This window comes from Camelus ferus, chromosome 7 (genome assembly GCF_009834535.1).
Source record: "Camelus ferus isolate YT-003-E chromosome 7, BCGSAC_Cfer_1.0, whole genome shotgun sequence".
Classification (NCBI taxonomy): Eukaryota; Metazoa; Chordata; class Mammalia; order Artiodactyla; family Camelidae; genus Camelus; species Camelus ferus.
The window spans coordinates 73,745,049-73,768,767 of record NC_045702.1 but is presented as its reverse complement, the minus strand read 5'-3'; the positions used below and the strand labels follow the sequence as shown (position 1 = coordinate 73,768,767).

Sequence of the window (23,719 nt, the reverse complement as noted above, 5' to 3'; positions counted from 1 at the left end):
TTCCCCTCATTAACTGTGGACCATACTTAGGAAAATGCTACCCAAATTGCATAAAAGAATATGGTGCAGTGGAAAAGGCAAGTTACATAAAGGAATGTGGTACAGTGGAAAAGGGATGGAGTAAGTCAGAATTTGGGTTTCTGCCCCCAAATATTAGGTGCAGAACTTTCTGACACCTCTTAAAGCCTCAGTTGTCTTACCAGTATATATGTAGGTGTGTATATGTACACACACACAGCATAAGACTGCAAGTCCTTTACAAAGCACTTGACAAAGATTAGGACTTTAGCAGAGGCTTACTTATCTACATAAATGGTTCATTATAAGTATAACAAATATTCTAAGTGACTATTATATTTCTTCCTCTGCATAGTTTTTTTCTAATTCTACATAGTGAAGATGAAAGGTATAACTTCTATGGGCATACCTGTAGTCATTCTTAGTAGCAATTTTATAGCCACCTGGATTCTTGCAATTACAGCAAGCCTTTTCTTGACCAATGATGAAGGTGATCCAGGTCCCTTAGATTCTAATCCTGGGAAATCTGGACTGAGTCTCCAGGAGTAATTTATCTTAACTTTTTCTCCATTTTAATTTTTCCTTACATAGGTAAGTGGAAGGAAGCTAAATAAGTTAATGTATTTGATTTTGAATAATTTATATTTGTTGCGTGTTCTCACTTTGTATTTCAAATGATTGAGTGAGCAGCAATAATATGTTAGAAATTTTCTAAAATATAAAGATATTTAAATAACCAAGACATGTTGATACTCTTGCATTTAAATTGCTTTAAAAATATGATACAGTTTTTCATTCTATTTATAGTAAACTGTTAGAAATATGTAAGCAGGGAAGATACTATAGTTGTGATTCATATTATGTATGCATGATTTAGTGAGGGTTATGTTTTAGAATAATAAACCAGAGTATATCCTATGATAAATATTAAAAGAATTCAAATAAGGCATATACCCTCCTTCTTTGTCTCATACTGCATTATGAAGGAAAAGGAAGCATTAGGTAATTCACCAAAATGACATAATAGCTAAGATTTATTGAGCTTTTCTTATGTGTCTGTTACTGTTGTCAGCTCAATATGTATAAGCACATTTAATCCTTATAGTTACCTTGTTAATAATAATATTAACTATTTTACGTATTTTTAGAGCTGAGTAGATTGTACTTTAGAAAGAGTTTTGCATGTTCTCATTTGCTCTCTTAATAGGCTAAATACCTTGCAGGACAACCATTGAGAGTCAGTTGAGGCAGAAGTGTCTGACAATGGTTAGGGGTTAAATGCCACCATTCCAAGATACCTCTTAGTGATCAGAGCCAAGGCAAGAGAAACACAGGGTAGTTTTTGTGAAAGGATGTGAATGAAATTCTTGGTGGGTAAGACCTCAGCTGTGGCGCAAGTACATCTGGATTTGTATTCCTGTATTCTGCTACTTAGTGTTTAATTTTGTACAACTTAAGTTTTTTTTAACTGTAAGATAGGGATAGCAGTAATATCTGCTTCATAAAATTGTGAGGATTAATTAATTTAATGCATGGAAAATGTCTGGCAGTTGATAAATGACAAATACTATTACTTGTTATTATTAACCACATTAATGGCCTGAACTGGCAGTTAATATCATTTAGGAACAGGCATGGGGCATTCCCTCCAAGTTGGAGTCCCAGTCAGTCCACGCTACAGTGTTTAGGTGTTGTCTTAAAGATAGACAACCTTTAATTGACATCTTGGGTGTGGTGTAAAAGTTTTCGGTGAATATGACTCAATGTCAATACTTTTTTAACTTTTACTTTCAAGTTACCCATAATTTTTATACATATTATTTCTGAAACAAAACTCTTGATTCCTGAGTGAAAGGATTAGGGGAAAGATTTCTTTAAAAATGGTAGATGTCTTCAGATATCTCACTCTACTACAATAAATCTCACTCTACTACAATAAATGAGTAAACCCAGGAGGTCAAAATAATTTGACTGAAGTCAAAATTAGTAAGTGATGAGGCTGGCTATTTCCTCACTAGTAGGGTCTTCTTGCAATTCATGATGCCAGGGTAGGTTAAGTAGAAAAGCAAAAGTTAAATCTTTGCCAAGATGACTTCTTGTGAAAAGTTATTAATTGGGCAGTTACTTGATTAATAAATCCACTAGGAACACACGGCCATGTACCAGCAAGTTGGAAGATAAACAATCTTCGTAAATTATGCAGAGTGGTGTTGGTTTGCGTTAACAGGAATGTTCTCATTAAAGTTGGGCCAGGAAGAAACACCACTGTGTTCTGCTTCTACTTTTCACTATATACGTAGGCTGCACCAACAGCAGACAGCCAAGACCAGAGAAGGAAAGGCAAACCAGGGCTATGCTGGGCCCCTCAACAGCAGAATTTCTGGAAACTTCTCTGTAGGGCTTTGTTGTATTAATTGTATTCCCCTCTGTTAGCCATCCATCTCTGTATCTACTGTTCACCTAACATTGAAATGGGGGGAGAACCTGGCTCAGTTGGAGGCAGCTCTCTAGCCTGAGATCACTGTGGAGGTGGGGTGTGTGCAGGATCAAATAACACAGATATGGTCCTTGGAAGTCCTCCTCAGAGTATAGCTAGAACTTCAGTCCTTTATTCTAAGTGATTTGATGAATTTACTTAAGTATAAATGAGATGTGTTAAATCAACTATACTTGCTTTTTCTTCTTTCAATTAAGGATGATGGTTCCTTACTAAAGGTAGGGGCTTGGCATTTGGGGGTAATTGAGGGGCCCCTGAAATTACACTGTATCACTAGCTTTCACTAGCTTTTTGGGTTAGTCTTTTTAATCTCTTGAGAACTAAAGAGGAATAGAGGAGAGAAGTCAGAAGAGATAGTCCAACAAAACAGAAACAGACTTATAGGCATAGAATACAAACTTGTGGTTGCCAAGGAGGAGAGGGGTGGGAAGGGATAGATTGGGAGTTCAAAGTTTGTAGATACTGACAGGCATATGTAGCATAGATAAACAAGATTATACTGCATAGCACAGGGAAATATATACAAGATCTTGTGGTAACTCACAGCAAAAAAAAAAATGTGACAATGAATATATGTATGTTCATGTATAACTGAAAAATTGTGCTCTACACTGAAATTTGACAGAACACTGTAAACTGACTATAACTCAATAAAAAAAAGTTAAAAAAAAAAAAAAAGAGGAAGAAGAGATAGTCCATGGCTGCTGCTTTCTCTCATATGGCCAGCCCCTGCTCGTTGCTACCAAGGCTAAAGAGCTGCTGATGGCCTTCTCCCCTTGGTGTCCTCCAGAACCTGGAGTCCTCCCAGTTCTACCACTGAGCTGCTTGCCAGGCTCCCTTCCTTCCATTCCGTCCCTTTCCTGTGTGAACCAGTTGAATTCCTTCTATTACCACCTAATGCAATTTAAGTCACCTTTTTGCCAGAGTCTTGTATGGAATATTGTTGTTTTCTTGGGCACTTGGAATATTTTAACATTTTGCCTCTTTAACTCATTTTCCCCCTTGATATCTTAGGATGTAGGTATCTATCTGCCCTTTTATAGTACTAGTACTAATACTGGTAGTAAAGTACTGACAGTTTTGTTATTAAGATATAACTTATTAGCTAAAAATTTCTGTTATAGAACTCATAGGAAAAGACTTATTTTCATAATGAGACTTCAATAAATTGATTTTGAGCGGTGGCAGTTGCTTTCTTTACAACTTGCCCCCTCTATCACAGTACTTTTCCATGAGAAAATGTATTCAAAAGCACCTAGCCCAGTGCCTAATACTAGATGCTACTCAGATGATATTAGCTTTCTTTTCTCTTGATTTTTTAATGATGTTTCAACCACATTTTAAAAGTAATACATGTCTATTATAGGAAAAGTGGAAAATGAAGGTAGGTTTAATAAAATCACACAATTACCCTACTGTTAACATTGTGAATTTTTCCCAACAAAATTAGGATCATATTGTATGTAGTTTTTTTATTATCCTGTTTTCATGTAGAAGTAAATTCTCACATCACTGAATATCCTTTTAAAACATAATTTTAATGAGTATAATATTCTATTGTATATATATGCTATAATTTATTTATTAAACCCTTCTATTTACATATAGCATTCATCTCATTCAACTGATAATCTTTTACTTTTTTAATAGCTTTATAGATAGCAATTTCTGAGTAAACAGGTAAGAACATTTTCAGGTTTTTGAGACATCAGTCCCTACATCAGTCTCTGCATCAGTCTTCTGTCTCAGCTGCCTTACCATCCTGTATACGGATCCTTCTTAATCCCATTCAGACTTTCTATTCTAGACTTTATGAATCTTTCTTGGACATCAGGACATCCTCCAAGTGGATGACTTCCTCTCCCTGCTTGGGCTTCAACACCCTGTGCTTGGGCACCCCTGCATGTGGTCACCCTCATCCTGCTCAGGCTCTGACTCCCCTTACCCAACAAGGTCCCCCTCTACACCCCACTGGGGCTGATACCCCACAACTGGTACCCCCATGTGTCAGACTCTCTGACACCCTGCTTTGGGCCCCTTTGGCTCTGTACCATGTAGTGGCTGTAGCACTGAATTGTTTAGAAGCAAGGAGAGAGAAAGGAAGCTATATGAAGAGTTACTGAAGGGCCTTGCCAAGTGCACAGCATTGTTACTGGCATATTGTAGGTATCTGAGTCAGAGTGTGTGTGTGTGTTTGTGTTTTACTTCTTCCTCTCCAGGTCCTGGACTGTTGAGCCTTGGTGGTGAAAGGGGAAAATACAGACATAACCCAATTGACTCTCATCTGACTGCTTCTAATACCACTGTAGCTGCATTCACTCTTTCTGTTATCCCCAATCCAATTCATCCTAGTCGATAATGTATTTTGTCTCCCTGAGTGGTTCTTTCTTGCCTTCTTTATTGTCCCCTATTTCCTAAGCTCCCTAGCTTCTATATCTCACCTAGTGACTTTGCCTACTATTTAAGTGAGATCAAGATTATTTGCCAGGAATGTGTTTACCTAACAACCTCAAAATGTTTCAATATTTTTACTCTCCTTACTTTACCTTCTTTTCTGAAACTCTTTCCTTGTTTGCCTTTTATTATAGTGTAATAGCTATACTGTAGTATATATTATACTATAATATAGTATAATACTTTATTATATAGTATAATATATGTATAATATAACATAGTCAGAATTCCTCACTGTCTTAGAGTTCCAACAGCTTTTTTCAAACCTGTTTTTATCTCATGTCATGGTTAATAATACGAGTGCTGTCCCAGGTACTTAAGCCGGAAATTATTATCTTTAATCTCTTTCCCATGCCCCATATCTGGTAAGTTTCCCATTCTGCTACATTTTACCTCACAAATACTGCTCTTTTTCAGACCTGCTCTCACTGATAGATAGCATAATAGTGCTTAGTTCTTTATGCTTTGAATTGGAACTAACTCTCTGAATATTTTTCTTTGGTTTCTACCATGATCACCTGTCTTTGTTGAATTTAAGGATGCTTTTCAAGACTTTTTCTAAACTTGAGTCAGTGTTTTACTATATCATTAACTGGCTTTCCTTAGGCAGTAGGAACTTGGTCATGATTCATGGTTTAGTTATACGTGTATGTGGCCTGTAATACACTATTCTTAGAATTAATGCAGGGAAGAATGGCTTTATGAGGCATACGCTGACAGGACATGTGGGAAGAGATCAAGTGGCCTTAGCTGCTATTATAATAAATGGGCCCTGCTAATTAGCTAGATTTTAAGATCTGCAGATGAGAATGTGTTTTCAACTTTGGTGTCTTGATCCAGGTGCCAGAGACCAGCTAGATATGTAGTATTTTAAAACGAATTGATTTCTAGAAATCTACTTTCTTCCTTGATAAGTTATACTCTCCACCCAAAAAGATTTTAATCTTTTAAAAAAACTTTAATTTTTTTTTTAGTTTGCCTTCTACGTAGATAGCTTTACTTATCTGTAGTAACACTTTTGGTTATGATATGATCCTGCTAATAATTGATAGCAAAAGAAATAAATTACATTTGAAGCAAAGAGAATGCAAAGAAGCCTCTTTGCTTATAATTATTCATATTTATTCCATGATTGAGACTTCTTTCCTCATTTAGGATACCGGTATTCCTCACTTTTTGAAAGTTCAGTCTATGCCACTTTCCTTTTCTGAAAGACCTACGTTGATACCTGTTTTTGCTATCAGAAAAAAATCTAAAGAGGATTTTCACTTTTACAAAAAAAAAGGTGAAAGGTGAAAATAGTATTCAACATTTGTTTTGCAGTCAGTGAGCTGCTAAGGAGACAGTGTACACCCAGAACACCAAGGTCCTTCCTCAGGCAGGAACTACACGCTGCATCTTGGCTCCCACAACTTTGAACTCTTTCTGTGTTTTAGCTCGATGTATTTTAGTATCTGTACTTTAGCTCGATTTATTTTGTGCATGTGTTACCAAGATGTGTCCTAAGGTAACTGATTCTTCGCTTTACAACATTTTGGCTTACGAACAGTTTCATGGGCAAGCTCTACTTTCGGTTAGCTGGAAAAGCCTTATCTTTGCATACTACCCATTTCAGGTCCTTCATTCCCCCAGATAGCTAGAATTATAGGGGAATATTTAAATTATTGGATTAAAATGCTTCTATGGTTTGGCTTCTCAAATTTGTTTCTAGAGTTCTAAGAAAAGACAGATTCAGAGGAGTTAAAAGATTTGGTAAAATAATTTGATAATTGTTACACATGGCTCTTCCCATGTCCTCAGACCACACCTTTTTGTCTGACATCATCATCATTCATAGTTTACATTGTGTAATTAAATGATTCAACTTCCTCTTCTGATCCTCATAATTAAAATCACCTGAGTGTCTGACTTTTATAGGAGGGTTTGTATGTGTGTGTGTATATAATGGGCAGTCAAACATTGGACAATATTTTGACTAAAAACAGGCCATGTGAAAAATACAGAACAGAATAGGATAGTGTATAAATGGAGAAGTAATGGGAATTGCTATTTAAGATACATAGTAGGTTAGAAACAGGCTTTGTAGGAGCAGCTGTAAGGACTTAGATATTCCTGAGCATTCAGTAGCCAAATTTGTTTGAGAGGCAGTATTATGAGCAAAAAAACAATGATATTCAAAGCATTGAAAGCTGTACTTTGGAATTAAAAGTTTTTAAAACAAAGTGAAAAGAATTAGTTTCTGAAAATTCTGGGGAGAGATTTATCTGAAGAATAGTCAATAATCTTAATGATTTTAAGTGGCCCTAATTGTTTCTTCAGTATCTTTCAGAAGTATGAACAGAAATACTGAGTATAATTTCATAATGTCCACTATGGCAACATAATTTTTGGGATTATAAATTTTTTTCTCACTGGTGATTAATGTTCTCAAATCTACTACTTCGTTTAGTAACTTTAATTTGTTACTTTGCTCAACCCCTCAGTTTCTATTTATCGTACTTGTAGATAGATCATTTTGAGAGTGAAAGCCATATAGTTTAGGTGTTTGAGCAAATAAGGTTTTGGATGTTGACAGCTCTGATTTCATTAATAAACTGTTAATTCTAAAAATGTATTATGTTGGTTATAAATTGAGAAAAGGACTCTTAACCACCACACGCTTATTTTTGGTTTCTTCTTGATACTTTCTGCCCAGACATTTCTAGCTACTCTATTTTTTTAAATATAGGAGACTATGTGAAGCAACAGGAACTCTCATTCATTGCTAGTGGGAATACAAAGAGTTCAAAACCTTTGGAAAACAGTCTGGCAGTTTCTAACAAAGCTAAACATAGTCTTACCATATTATCTGACACTCACATTTCTAAGTATTTCCCCATGTAGATTGAAAACTTATATCCACAAAACAGCCTGCCCATAAATGTCTATAGTACTGTAATACATTTTAGCCAAAATTAGAAGCAACAAAACATCTTTATATAAATGAATGGATAAACAAATTGTGATACTCCTGTACAAAAGAAATTTGATGATTAAAAGAAGTAAGTTATCAACCCTTAAAAAAAGATATGAATGATTCTTAAATTGATACTGCTTTGTGCAGGAAGCCAGTCTGAAGTGGATACATGTTATTCCAGAGGAGGCAAAACTGTACTAAGGGTAAAAAGACCCTTACTATATAGTTTTTGGTTTTCTGGGGAGGGGAGGAAGGCTTAAGTAGGTGAAACAAGACATTGAAACTAGTTAGGAAGTTACTGTCATGTTGGGTACATGACATGATTTGTCAAAATCCATGGAATTTTATAGCACACAGAATTAAGCTGAATGTCTGAACATTTTAAAAAAGTCACTTGGGAAATGGGGATCTGAGGATGAAATGCAGAATGTAACAAAGCAGTCTATGTTTATTAGAAATGTATGATAGAACCTCAGTGAAGAATGTGGCAGCAAGTGGTGACTTCAGTCATTCTGGAAATGAGGGGATTCATCTGGCTATATAACTAAGAGTAGAATACCAGTTGTTTAATATTTCCACAGACTTTCAAGTATCCACTAATAACCCCCTCCTTGCACCTCACTTCTTGCCCTAAATTTATGTTAACTGCCAGTGTTCAGCACCATGAAGTCACATTTTATGTTGGCCCCAGTCCCAGTAGGCACTTAACTTAGTCACTAAGTTTGGTTTGTAAATCGACTTTTGGTTGTCTCTAAAGTATCTCTCTTCCACACTTTTTTTTGACATATCCATTAACTGTCATCTCCTTCCTTGATATGGTGATTTTATTTTATTTTTTCATTTTTTCCCTTTATTCTCATTTCGAACATCTAGCTACCCTATTGATTGTACCTTCTTTCATAGTAGCATTGGATTTTTTCTCTCCCCATACTGGTACATTAAAAAAATTATCTGTGGCCATCCAAATCATCATTATTATAAATATTGTCATAAATTAATTGAAATATAGTTCAGCTTTACCAACTTGAAAATAAGGGCATTGAGGCCTGGAGAGATTGAGATTTGCCAACAAGGGAAAGAACTAACATTTATGGAGCACCAACTATATACCAGACACTATCATTTTATATTCCAGTTCTGTGAAGTATGTTTGTGGTCCCCATTTTACAGAAGCTCAGAGGTCAAGAAAGTTTCCCCAGACCTTAAGACTAGTCATGGCGGAGGCAGGATGAAAACCCAGTTTTCTCACACAGTCTAGGGTCTTTTCTACTTCTGTCAGCAAACATTAAGAGTCATTCAGCTAAGGTACTGCATAAAACAAAGGATTAAGAACCAACACTCTAAGGGTATTTTATGATTGAGAACTTTAACTTAAAAATTCTTTTTTCTTCCAATTTCATTGAGAAATAGTTGACATACAACACTGTATACTTTTTTTTTTCTTTTTGTTGGAGGGAGAGGTAATTAGGTTGTATTTATTGTTTACCTATTTTAATGGGGGTACTGGGGATTGAATCCAGGACCTCGTGCTTGCTAGGCATGTGCTCTACCACTGTACCCTCTCCCCGATAACTTTTATTTTTATAAAAAGACTCATAGATAAAAATTAATTATATTTGGTTGTACTACTATTAAATCACTGTTAAAATTTGGGACTGTCATAGCTATAAAAGCAACATTACATTTGCTTATTAGGGTCTTATAAAGGTTGATGATGATGTACAAAAAATAGTCACAGAAAAGATAGAATATATTTACTATCAATTTAGAGATAGAAAGGATCACCAAGGGCATAGGCATCTCTTTTACTTTTTCTTTCTTTCTTTTTTTTTTTTTTTATTTTAAGAAGTTGTCTCAAGAGATTCTAATCTCTTATCTTGAGGATATTCTTGTTATTCTTTTAACAGACACACTTTGGCTGATAAAGGTAGACTTTCATTTGTCCTGGCACATGACTGACCTTTGACATTTGTTGAGTGGGCCAAGCTAGGATGGGATTTGGGCCCTGTGTTAGCTTTTTAGATTTAATTTGGTTATATGTGAAAATTAATAGCTTGCTTTTCAGACTTTCTAAAATGAGATTCTAAAAGGTGAAACTGAGTATGAAAATAATAGAAAACATTAGGACTTTGACATAATAGTATTATGGCATGTCTCCTTATTAGTTAAGGAAACTAAATGCTTAAAATATGTGTGCAAACCTGGGCCTCTGTTTTCCCTGCTTATGTTTATTTATGAACTCTTAATCTTTTATCTAAGCACTTAATCTAATTAAACTATTGGTAACTACCTTTTTGAAGTGACACCTTTTCTTTCTTTAGCCTCTTGATACCTGAGACACTGCTTTTCTGAATGTGATGACCTAAGGAGTGATCAGATCACCTAAGAGTAGCTTTTCAAATTGTTTTTCAAAGATACTTCTTTTCTAGAATCCTAAGTGATACATGTTTCCCATTTCACATCTAATTATCTAGGTTTTAACATTTGTATTCTTCATCCCTTCATTTTCATTACATTTTTTTTTCTTAGAAGCCAGAGCTGACTCTGACACCTAGAGAAAGAGTCTTTTTCTCTACCTACCAGTGCCCTCCTTCTCTCCTCCCTCTCGATTCCTCCATTCATGACTGCCTCTCCTGCAGCTCCCTCTCCCTCTCTCCCCTCTTTTTCCCTTTCCCCATTTTGTTTGTTTAGTGTATAGAAAGATAAAAAATAAGAATGATGATAGGTAGAAATAGATGATTCCCTGTAAAGATACTATTCATTGTCATAAACGTATTGAATTTGTTAGGTAACTAATTCATATTGCTTTGGCATCCACCAGACCTGAGTTAGAATCCTGCTTTATAAAAATAGTACATATCTGTTGTGGGGAAAAAAAAAAAAAAAAGAATCTACAGCAGAAAGTAAAAATACTGTTCTCTTCTATATGTCTTAGAGATAATCACTATTGATGGTTTTCATGTATCCTAAAATGTCTGCTGTATATATTTACGTATATATTTAATGTAGCATGTTAGCTATATTAATTTCAGATGTACAGTATGTACATTTGGCTCTTATAAGTAGGCCATCAGTAGGACAGAAAGCATCTAGAGTTATTAATTTAGTTCAATTTTAATCCACTTGATATTACTAAATTATAGTATCTCAATTTTTATCATTTTTTTCTTAAAAATTTTTGTAACACTCTCAGGACACTGCATATATATATCGTAACCTCTGTAGTGGCTCAAGGTTTCCTTATAAAGATGGGAGGAAACCAAATAAATTAGATGAGAAGACAGATACTAAAGATGGAGAAGGCAGAAAATGAAGAAATTTGTATCTTATGGCTTCAGTGTTAGTAGTTGAAATAATTGGCTGAAAGTTTTCCTAGGAGTGTTATGTTCAGAGTAATTAGGAATTAGAGTCTGTGGGAAGACAATTAAGAATTATCCTTGCTGTCATTATGAAGAGTATTTTAAGTGATCAGTATAGGATTGCCAGACCTGTTGTTAAAGATACAGGACGAACCTGTAGGGGGCAGTGTTTGGTCCTCTGGGACCAGGTTAAAAAAAGCTGACTAGATCAGCTCTGGTTGGGTAAGAGTACACCAGAGGTTTAAGGTGTTCAGAGCATCTGCGGGAGTAATAACCAGAGCGTTGATAAAATTTCTTACCATAGCCAGACTCTAGAGAATGAAATTCACTTTTTTAACATGTACAAAACTGTTGCCTGCACATCAGATCTAAATCAGAATTTCAGTTTTTTCTTCAAATGTAAGAGAACAAAGTTTTTTCCTCTTTGAAACAGAACATCACTTACAAACAATATGGTTGGATATCTATAGAACTACTCATGAATTAATTATCTAGGTATTTCTAAGTCTGTCTACCAACAAAAAATCATGTGCTTATACATCCTTTTGTTCCTGTATAATGTTAGGCACTTTTCTAGACACCCAAATAGTAGAGGCATTTTGTGGGGCAGGGAAGAGCATTTAGGAGATAGCTGAAATTTGAAAGTAGCCAGAATTTTATATAATATTTTTCTCAATTAAAGAACATATTCTTTGATTAAAATTCCTGTTCTGTTAGACAAATATTACTACTAAGTTTCCTTTAATCTTTTGTATGGCATTTTAAAATGTAGTTATTTTCTCTTGGTTTGGTCTATTGCACTTGCACTATTTCATAGTCCCTGACTTTAGATTGTGGGACTGTATTGCCGTGTCCATATTCTTGAGTCATCTTAAAATAAAAACGCAGTTCTTTTTAAAGAACTTGAAAACAAAATACTTCCAAAATAGTTATTAAAACATATTGGTACCTATTCTTTATTAGTCTTGGTTTTTGTTTCACTGAAGAGTATGCAGTACTTTGAAACAGTTAAAACATTTAAACGATAAATTTTGATTAAGCCCAGTCATTTCTGAATTACTGCAGTAGAGCAGAATTACTCTTATGGAATCTATGTTCCCGCATTGATTTTAAGGAGGCTGACTGAATTCAGAATTTAGATGGTTAGTGGCAATTAGTCACTGCAGGTCATCTCTACCATTATGTCTAACCATTTGGTTATTGCTTACCTAGGACTTCTTAATCATGTGTTAATAGAGATTGATGGTAGTTTTGGTTATATGTAAGTGAAGTCAGTCTATGTGATGTGGTCTAGATGTTATACAGTTTTAATTACAGGATATATTATATCATAAAGTGATTTTTTTTAAAGGAGGTACTCGGGATTGAACCCAAGATCTCACACAAGCTAAGCATGTGCTCTACCACTGAGCTATATCCCACCCCCTCATAAAGTGATTTTTAAGATAAGAAAGGAGTCACAGGAAACTGATGAAAAAAGGAACAATAATATTTATAATATTTAAAGGAGCAGAGCAATTAGTATGAATAAGGTAATGTGTAGAAGAGAATGATAGAAATGAAGGGCTCTTGTGGAACATCCCCAGATACACACTGGATGGCTGGGCATTGCTTTCTCTCTGCTTGAAAATGTACAAAAACATGTATATCCTTGAAAAGTCTTTATGAAAGTCGCACCTTTTAAAATGATTTAATAAATCATTTTGTTCTACTTCCTTCATGTCTGTCTTTAAACCATTCTCATATTCTCAATTTCTCATTTCTTGTAATGAGATTTGAAAATATAACGTGAAGATAAGAGGATTTCTGGATAGAAAGATGTGAGTCAGAAAATACTTTCTTGAATTTTCTCATCATCTTTGCCTATCTCTGGTCTCTATCTGTCTCTAGTCTCTAAATTGTAATTACCTGAAGTAATTTTAATTTCCTAGGATTCTAATTTTCAATTAATGCTAATGAAAAACGTCAGTTAAAATTATAGGTTGTTGACCCATTTTAGTGACTGTTGGATATAGGAGATTAAGTGGAAACTGGAAATGATAGGAGCTAACAGCAGAGAACTTGGTTAAGAATAGTAAAAATGGTTTGTTCATCCTGCCCAGGTAAAGCTTATCTTTCAGAGAGCTTTCCAGCATCTAAGAGTAATAGGCATAGAAGCTACAAGGATTCTACTTCTTGATGCTTTCCCTGTGTCTTCAGTCACTTACATGATTGTATTTTTCAATTTAAACCTTATTCCAAGTGGTAATTGTGGTCTCCGTGCTTACGAATTTTTACTTCTGCAGAATATTGGTATTTTTCCTCTAAAAATAACTCCATAAAGAATTTATCACTTGGGAGTTTTTTCTTGAATGTACAAGGGCTGTAGCAACTGTGTTTATTTAAAATAAAAAGTACCCTAGGGCCACTATCCTAGGTTTTTAAACTTCTTACTAGTGTATCAGAATAATCTGGAGGGATTTTAAAACAGATTGTTGAATATCACACCCGTACTTCTGATTTAGTAACTCTGGAGTGAGACCGGAGAGTCTGCATTTCTAACAAGTTCCAGTTGTTGCTGAAACTGCCGGTCCTGAAAACATTCTTGAGAGCCAGTGCCATGCAGTATTGATCACACAAAAATCTAATCTGAGTGAACATTAAGTTGCTTGTAATTCAACAGAGTTATACCTACTGAATGGGTACCAACAATGATCATTTAATTTAGTATTTTTAATTTATTTTCATAGATTGGAGCATATGATCAACAAATATGGGAAAAATCTGTTGAACAGAGGGAAATCAAGGTAACAAGTTTATTTCATTTTGTGTATTCTTTGAATTGAATATTAACCATATTTTATTTAATATCTTTCCATATACCTTTTAAGGTAAATTAATATTACTTACTATATCCAAACTTTTCAATAAAGAGGTAAAATCTTTGTGATGGCATATTCATATGTCTTTACCTCTGACAATTTTTCTTTTTTTTTGCTTTTTAGCAACTTTCTGTTCTTTTAAAATTTTATTTCTAATGATTATTTTTTGTCAGCTTTCTTCCCCTTTCACTTGTCACCTTATACTTCTAGTTTACTTTTCCTCCCTTTTGATGCTGTCATTGCTCTGTACAGTTTATTAAACTGGTAAGTGTTTCAGGATTTTCCCCGCCTGAGTGGTCCTCTGCAAGTGCTGCTCTGCTTCATTGAGATCTGCTTTTTGGTGCTACTAACAGAATGACTTGGGTGCAAAGAGAATCGCTGAACAGTTAGTCGTTTTTTAAAAAGACTTTAGGAAAATAAAGCATTAATTAAAATGTCTTGTAGTAGGTAGTTTCTTCTTCAACATGTAATCATTTATGCTGATAAGACAAACTCAGGCTACCTTGCTAGCATGGAAACTATTTTTTAACTAAATTTGTTCTGTTTCTCAGCAATCACATCTTTTTGGTAATAAGATTTATAGTTTTCATTTGTGTAGATAATACTAATCAGTGTGTTCCTGCACGAGCTAAATTTAATATTGGCCCAGAGAATGTTACTTTAGTTGCTTGACAGTTTCTATTGTACAGAAAGGTTTATATTAAGTTGAAAACCATTATCTAAAATTACTTAAAAATCTGTTAGAAAAATCACAGTGTTTAGACAACTTAGTCACCTGTAATAAAGAGCAAGATTAGTTGCCACTTGTCAGTTTTAATCTTTGAACTATTTTCTTGAAGAAATAATAGAGTTAACAAAGTTGCATAACACGTAGTAACACCTACTATGTGTTAAATACAGGATTAAATCGGGAAAAAAGATAAAATGGATTATAATTTTGTAGATGAGATACATAATTACAAGTGAGATCAGTTCAATTAAGAGAGGTATGTTTAGGTCTCTATTTGGGAGCAAAGAGGGGAAGCAGCCCTGGGGAGGTTAGGAAAGACTTCACTCAGAGCAAGTGACTCAGGAGCTGAGTTTGACAGACATTAGGGAGAATGAGGAAGACATTCTAGGCAGAATGAAGAGCATATGGAAAAATGCATAAAGGAAGGAAGTAGCATGACTGACTGAGGAATCCTCAAGGGACTTGATGGGTAATAGGTTGGATGGAAAAGGAGATTAGGGTGATTAGAAGTAAAACTAGAAAGGAAAATGGAGGTCAGATCATGAAGGGGCTTCACTGCTTTACCCAAGAATCTAGACATAATCTGGAAAACAATGAGGGAGACATTGAAGGATTTTAAGCAGAAAAAAGTTACCTGATTAAATTTCTATTTTAACAACTTCACTAAGTCAGGACTAAGTATGATGGTAAATACTAGAAAAAGAGCAGATATAGAATTCTGTTTTAGAAATATCCTGATGGTACTTAGGAGTGAGTTTTGGGAGTTTTCAGTATGTAAAATGTGTATATATAGGTACATGTGGCTGTTCTATATATTATATATTATGCACATTATACAGACACAGCTGTAGAAGTGAGTGGATTTACGTTGAATGAGGAGAGAAAAAGGCTGAGAGAATGAAACACTGGGAAATAACATTGAATGAATAGGTGAAGGAAGAGATGTAAGGGGAGGAGGAAAGAGAAGTGGGAGCTCTATGAGACAGTAGTCTGGTGAGAAGAGTTGGAATAGTCAAGCAAACAGAGCAGCAGAGTAGTCTGGTAAGGCCTTAAAATCACTTACGCTCTCTGACAGTCTGTAACTTGTTGGACAGGGAATATTAAGTACCTTGAGAGGTTGTGTTACCAATTGGTACAAATAAATTTTAATATATAGGTAAATTTACAAATAAGGAATCTATGAGGATTGACTGTATATAAAATTATCATGGCTATATCAGCAACCCTGACCCTTTCTTTCTCTTATTTTTGTGTCTGTGGGTAGTTTGCAACTTCAGATGGACAGGCTGTTTGAAGGGGTTCAAGAATTAATTACATCTTGATTTCAGGGTGCATTTTTGGTTTAAACATCTCAGTTAATTCTGAGCTCAAATGCTGTCCACTTCTTTGTTTTACATGCAAATAGTACTTGATCAGATTTTTAATTTAGGGGGTCGTTGATACTTAAATTAGAATGAAACAAGGGATTTTTTGCATTTACTTGGTTAATTGAACCAACAGTAAGCAAATCTAAACACTGAGTCATCTCTCAGTTCTTGGGTCCCAAGGAGTTTAGCCTAAGCTCTTCCAGTTCTTAACATCCTGGTCTTCAGTGTAATTTATCTTTTGATAGTTTTTTTCATTGATTTTGATCTCCACCCCTGCTCTAACTCTGTACACTATGGCAGAAACTTAATCTTAGTGTTTAGTAATTTCAAGTTTAAACTAATTCAATTCATGGTTCCTGCTTTCCCCCTTCTCCTCCTACTGGGCATGGCATCTAAGTTCTGAGGTGATGAGGTGGCATTGTGGTCTGGTTAGTGGTTGGCATGTGAACATCGTGGCAACCTTGAGGTGTGCATCATCCTCTCTGGGTCTCAGCTGATACCACCCCTACATGGTGGCATCTGCTAAAAAGTCTGCATCCCTGTCTGTCCTCAGCCTGTGACCCACTGCTTTCTGCAACAATGCCCCCAGAATCACACTTAAGGGCCCTTCCAGGGCCCTTCAGGGCCACTGCTCTCCCAGCCAACCTCAACACTTTCCTGTGCAAAACTGGGGCCAACACAGTCTTGTGTACCATCTTAGGCTGTACATCCAAATTGATTCGTAGCGATAGTCTATGTTTTAGAATTATACTTTTAGTAATAAACAGGCCTCAAATGTTACAGACATCCCTAAACTTACAATTTTGGAAAGTAAAACAGTTTATTACAATACTATACTTGTGTTCCATTTCCAACAAATATATAACCTGTTAATTTTTGTCTATTATATTACTCAGTTTTTTTTTTTTAATGAAATCTTTAGGGGTGATTCTTTGCTATTCTGGATTTTAAAAGTGTATGTATATAGAATTCCAGTACTACCTTTTTACTAAGTTGTAATTGGCGCATATAACACTGTATTAGTTTCAGGTGTACAACATAATGATTCATTATTTGTATATATTAAGAAGTGATCACCATAGTAAGTCTAGTTTAAATATTTTCCCCATACATGGTTACAAAAGTATTTTTTCTTGTCATGAGGACTTTAAAGATCTACGGTCTTATCAACACAACTTTTAATATATTACAGGGGTTAAGGAATAAACCAAAGAAAACAGCACATGTAAAACCAGACCTCATAGATGTCGATCTTGTAAGAGGTGAGCCTTGAGTAAATAAATGCTTAATACAATTAGAAATTGACCTTAAAGAAACAGAATTCAAAATGGGTTAAATACATATGTTTGTAGAAATAAAAGCAATGTGAGCCTAAATGAAGGCAGAAATAGTTTAAAAAGGAGAGAATGGAGCATTTAAATATTATTGACTAGTCTTTTCTCCCACCAAAAATCATTCCAAGAACTAATAAATGTAAAAGAAAAGCAGCTTATATTTGCCTAGCAAACTATAAGGCTTGTTATAAAAATTCCTAACTGGAACTGATATTTGAACATTGTCTTCTATTAATAAAATATATGGGAGAAATTTTGCTGTTATTTCAGTTAAAAATGGTTTATTTTTTCAAAGTATCTGAATTAATATGATAGCACGAGTAATGTTTTTAAAAGTATCCCCTACCCAAAATTGGACATTTGCCACTCATAGTATAGTACCAAGTGAAATTACACATTTTACTGTTCTTCGCATGTTGAATTTTTTTCTGTAAGGGAATTAAAGAATAACAAGTGTTCTCTGTCATTTTACTTTTTCAGGGTCTGCATTTGCTAAGGCAAAACCTGAAAGTCCATGGACTTCTCTGACTAGAAAGGGAATTGTTCGAGTTGTATTTTTTCCCTTTTTCTTCCGGTGGTGGTTACAAGTAACATCAAAAGTCATCTTTTTCTGGCTTCTTGTCCTTTATCTTCTTCAAGGTATAATTAAGTGATAGAAATGCATTTTGCTTTTAACTTCAGTGTGTTTTATTCTTAGGGTTACTAAGGCTTTTTTTTTAAAACACGCTAATTACTACTGAGTGTGAAAATACACACTTACTATGATATTTAATAAGTTTGGTATTAAAAAATAGAGGAAACAAAACAATTGTTTTCCAGTGTAATTTTATAAAAATCTGAATCTATGGGTGGCTAAAGAAAAATACAAGTTGAGAGCATTTTTAAAAATTACAAAGTCTCTTCAAAACGTATCCCCACACATACATACACACCAGTCTTTTTATATAGCCTTAATTAATTTTTTCTTTCTCAGCTATGTGTATTTTCCTCTTGACCACTGTGTCCTGAGACTGTCCTCATTCTGTATTGAAATTCAGTGTACCATGTACTGTTCTAAGTGCTTTTCACAGATGCTCGTTTAATCCTCATCACACCCCAGTGAGTATAGTTACTGTTATTATGCCTAGCTTATAGACATGGGACCTGAAGGGCCTTAGGGCACTAAGTGTGGCAGAGCCCAGGTTCAAGTCTAAACTGTCTGACCTCAGAGCCACATGCTTAACAACTCTGTGACGCTGCCTCCCAGCACAGCAGCATTCCAGTGCACAGTCATAGCAGCAGTGTGCAGTGCAGAATACACAGCGCTCTAGAGCGTTTGGAGTCTAAAGGAAGAAACCACTCACATTCCATCACTCTAACAAAGGAACGATTTTAATTTGGTTGGTACCCTTTCAGTCTTTTTAATGTCTTACTTTTTAAGAAACACAATTATAATCTTGAATGATTATTTAAATATTTCTTAACAAACTCTAAGTAAAAGGTAGTATCTTTTAAGTAAATGAAAGTACAATAAAAACTAAAAACTTTTATTTAAGTAAAGGTGTTTCTTTTAAGCCAGGGTATAATCTTCTATACATAAAAGGGAGTGAGCTTGTAGTTAGCCTCTAACGCTTTCTAGTAGTTTACCTAAAGGAGAAAACTTTATTCTAAAGTGGACAGAAATTGCAGTTGCTTATTAGAGTAATAATTAGTGAATACCATTCATTGTAACCACTGCATTATATTGTCCTTTTTTGGTATTGTTGCTTTCAAGTATTTGAAGGCAAACAAGTGTTTAATGTAACTAGAAGTTCACATATTGTGGCTGAAATTCACTTACTTGCCTAAGTTAAATAGCTGTCAGGTAAGGCATGAAAAAGATAATTTTTCAGTTCCAAACAAATTTAACATTGTTAGTGTTCATAAGTGTTGAACACTGAACACTCTCCTAGTAAAACTTAGTTTTAAAAGTGACTTAACTTGCTTCAAGTCACACAGCCAGTGACAAAGTCATGGTAGGCCCCTAATGACCTTCAGCAGTCCACTGGTGCCTTTAGAAACTACTCTGTGCCTTTGTCTCCTTGGGTGCAGTGCTCTGAGTTATGTCTTCATTCTCTGTCCCACCTTCATCTCCTGAAAAGTAGAAAGAAGCCTGTGCAGTCAGACTTGATTTTATGTAACTACATACAATTTTTCACTTTAATTACATGCATTTTAAGTATCTTAACTATTTATCCTCAGCTCCATCCCTGCTTCTTGTTTGTAGCATTTCTCACCGAGATTACTGCCAAGAGCCCTAATGTCTTTTACCTTCTATCCATTATCTTTTTAAATTACAAGTCAAAGAAGCCACTTAAGTTCTAAATCTCCTCCTAATTATCATTGCCTTCAAAGTAAAAGGCAAGATTTCGATCAGTCTCTTGTTGAATTTTCCCCCAGTGTTAACCAGACTAAATTGACTGCTGTTACTTAAACATTGTCTTTTTTTTTTTTTTTTTTTTTTTTGGCCTATATACTGTTGGGTCTGCTACTCTCTTGGCCTGGTTAACCCTTTTCCCTGTTATTTACTTAGTTACCTACTTGTTCTCAGAGTTAGGGAAACTTGGAGAGTTAGGCATCTGAATCCCTTCATTGCCCTCCAATTTAACTACATCTCTTTGCTTTGTATCATAGATACTCTATTAGTCTACTCAGGCTGCTGTAATAGAATATCACAGACTGAGTGGCTTAAACAGCAGAAATTCATTTTTTCCCAGTTCTGGGGGCTAGAAGTCCCAGATCGAGGTGCCACCAGGGTTGGTATCTGTTGTAGGTTTCTCTTCCTGACTTGAAGATGGTTACCTTCTCACTTTTATTCTGTGCATGAGCGGGGAGAGAGCTCTGTTATCTCTTCCTCTTGTGAGGACACTGGTCCTTTTGGATTAAGGCCCCACTCTTACGATTTCATTCAAACTTTATTACATCCTATAGGCCCTGTCTGTAAAGATAGTCATATTGGGGGTGAGGACTTCAATATATGGAGTAGGTGGGCACAAATTCAGTCCACTACAGGTACTTTAATTGCTTCTTTATATGTTACAGGTATTTTAATTGTTTCTTTGTATGTTCCTCTAAACTGAGGAGGGTGTCTGTGATCTTACCAGGAATACCTTTAGATTTATATGCGTCTAGTTTTCACTGCAGGAAGGTGTGTACTTTAAAGACTATGTTGGGTGTTACCCTGTTCCAAGAGTTTATTTCTGAATAGCGTGGTTAGCTAGTGTCAAACAATAAAATAGTCTGAAGGAGCTTGTTTGGAGTAACTTTTAACTCATTTAAATTTAAATTATAATCTGTCAAGAAGCAATGTCAGAACGATTTTTAAAGTTGTGAGGAAGTAACTATCAGATCTATAATTGAATGTATTTTCTTTCCCTCTTTGTAGTTGCCGCAATAGTATTATTCTGTTCCGCTTCCAGCCCGCATAACATACCTCTGACGGAAGTGGTTGGGCCAATATGGCTGATGCTGCTCCTGGGAACTGTGCACTGCCAGATCGTCTCAACAAGGACACCCAAACCTCCGCCAAGTGCAGGGGGTAAAAGAAGAAGGTACTGTCTATTAAAAGTGATCTTTTTGTAGGTTTCTATCATTTGAATCCAGGATTGTTCTTGACTTTGAATAAAATGTTAATCTTGTGAACTTGTTCTTTCAAAGAAATTAGTGAGATTCAGAAGCAGCTACTGAAATTTTAGTTTCTGTTACTTTATTCAAAGCCATTTTAAGACCACATACCTGTTTCTGGTTATTTTCTTTCTTGAAGCTTATTATTAAGGCACTTCATATCAATGTAGGGAATATATGTTAGCTGAATTTGCTAATAATTTCTGCTATTTACAAAATCTTGTACTTACAAGATGTTTTGGCAAAAACAAAAGTCAAAAAAAAGTTCACTTAACTATTAAATGCTATTTGAAGCTTTTAATATTGCCCCTTGATTAAGTAAACTTTGCAGTCTCATTGTTCACTTAGCACAATGGAATTCTATTTTTTTTTAACTTTTTTTTTAACATTCTATTTTTTATGTTTTATTTCTTTATTATTGTATTATTTAATTATTTTGTTTTGGCAGTGGCAGGGGGAGAGGTAATTAGGTTTATTTATTTTTAGAGGAGGTACTGGGGATAGAACCCAGGACTTCATGTGTGCAAAGCATGCAATCTACCACTTGAGCTATACCCTCCTCCCAATGATTTTTTTTTTAACTTTTTTTTTTTTAATTAATGGAATTCTATTTTAAGGGTCTTTGGGAGCAATTCCTTTTTTGGGTACTGTTACTAAGACATTGTGACATTTGCAGTTTTCGTATATTGAGATTTAAACCTTTTTTTGGGAAAAGATAATACCTAAATTAGATAAATAGCACTGCTAATCATTTAGATTATAATTCTCTCCAATCTAAATTTTCTTCTTTCTTCATCTGCATGTAAGTGACATTCAAATAGGGAAGGGATGCTTTTGTAGGTATCTGTTCAGTGCCATCCTTACAACCCTAATGTCCACTGACCTGTCAGTATGAGCAAGGAACAATACCATTTATAAAATTGGTCTTGAATGTGTACTTAATATTTGGATTAACTTTTATCCAGCAATCTGAATTTTACTATGTATTAAAGTTCCTGTGTTTATGTTTACCAAAATTTTGAATACACTACCGAGAAAGTGGTTGTTAAAATTTTAAAACTACCTTCTGCTCTTAATCTCTTCTAATGAAGGAAATTAAGAAAAGCAGCCCATTTGGAAGTACATAGGGAAGGAGATGGCTCTAGTACCACTGATAACACACAGGAGGGAGGAGTTCAGAGTCATGCTGCAACCGCCTCTTACAGCGTTGGCACAGTCTTCAGAGATCTCTGGCATGCTGCTTTCTTTTTATCAGGGTTTGTATTTATTCAAGACTTTATATGGCATAGAAGTGCACTATCCCTTTTCTGAAACTTAGTCTCAGGTAATGAATACTAATGACTTTAAATATGACAGCCCTATTATGGATTTTATTTTGATAAATTATAATGCTATAGATAATGGAAAAATAGAGACCATAAAGGTTACCTTGGGATTTATGTAAATACATCTATATGAGAATGAATATATAACATCAAAGTATATTTAGTTAGGATTTCTTGATCTTTGTTTCTTCTGTGATTTTTCAAGTACTATTTTATTTTTATCAGTATTGTAGGTCAAATTGGCTTTATTAATATGCCATATGAGTTGTATGATGTTTTTAATCTCTGCCTCAATTATGTAAAACTTTCTGAAACAAAACATACAGGCATTGTTATTTAAAAGAATAAAATGGATACTGTAATACAAAGTTCTGTTTTTGTACATTGGGCTTTTTTATATAGTTTGTACCACAATAAAGATTTACCAAAACTGATGAAAGTTGTTAATACATCAAGAAAAGGGATATTGCAAGTAACTATTTTCAGTCACTTTTGTTAATATTAACAAAATCACACATATCAATGTGTGATTATGCTCTTATGATAAAGTTTATCATGCATTATGCAATTAAGCAGTTCTATCCTGGGCATGTTTTAATTGATTGTAATTTGGGGCGAAATTTTCCAAAGTTTTAGTTGTTTTGCAGTAACATGTCAGTAAGTTCATTCCCTGACTCTTCCAACCAACTAGTTTTCTTCCAGAGAAGATACAGTTTTTGTTTTGTTTTTAACTTGGATTGGATTCAGTCTCTATCTCTCTTGGTTAGTCTTTTTTTTTTCTATACATATAAAAATAGCTATACTTTCTGACAGTAAGGATATGATAGTTTTATCACTGCAAAGTCAATTTCTTAAACATTTCTCAAGACTTTTTGTTAAGCAGTTATAAATAGCATACTGGATATGTTTTGCTTTGGGGGATCACTTAATTGTTTTGGTTGTTTAAAAGTGATATTGTGTTATATAGTATTCAGAATCCTCCAAAATTAGTAGGTTAGTGCCTTTGGATTTCTACCATGTTTCTCTATTCAAATGAGTTTCAGACTTTAATTTTCCTCTCTTTGAACTGTAGCATGACTTTGATTGATGCTATCGTGGCTAAATCCCTTTGGATTTATTCTTTTTAATCATGACAACTATAATCTAAGTGTTTTTAAAGATGCACTATTTTCAACT

General features: G+C 34.7%; 1 protein-coding gene across 12 annotated transcripts in view; it reads left to right on the top strand.

The window, feature by feature from the left end:
• PHTF2 (putative homeodomain transcription factor 2) overlaps positions 1 to 23,719 on the top strand; it is a 171,924-nt gene that overhangs the window by 38,791 nt on the left and 109,414 nt on the right. For 9 of the 12 annotated variants that reach the window (XM_032484144.1, XM_032484146.1, XM_032484142.1 and 6 more), the window contains 6 exons: positions 14,014 to 14,070; positions 14,398 to 14,409; positions 17,435 to 17,504; positions 18,057 to 18,215; positions 20,980 to 21,145; positions 22,310 to 22,474. In XM_032484144.1, the coding sequence (XP_032340035.1) occupies positions 14,014 to 14,070; positions 14,398 to 14,409; positions 17,435 to 17,504; positions 18,057 to 18,215; positions 20,980 to 21,145; positions 22,310 to 22,474 (629 nt within the window). The remainder of the gene's footprint in view (positions 1 to 14,013; positions 14,071 to 14,397; positions 14,410 to 17,434; positions 17,505 to 18,056; positions 18,216 to 20,979; positions 21,146 to 22,309; positions 22,475 to 23,719) is intronic. The other 3 variants (XM_032484145.1, XM_032484147.1, XM_032484143.1) reach the window with 1 other exon arrangement.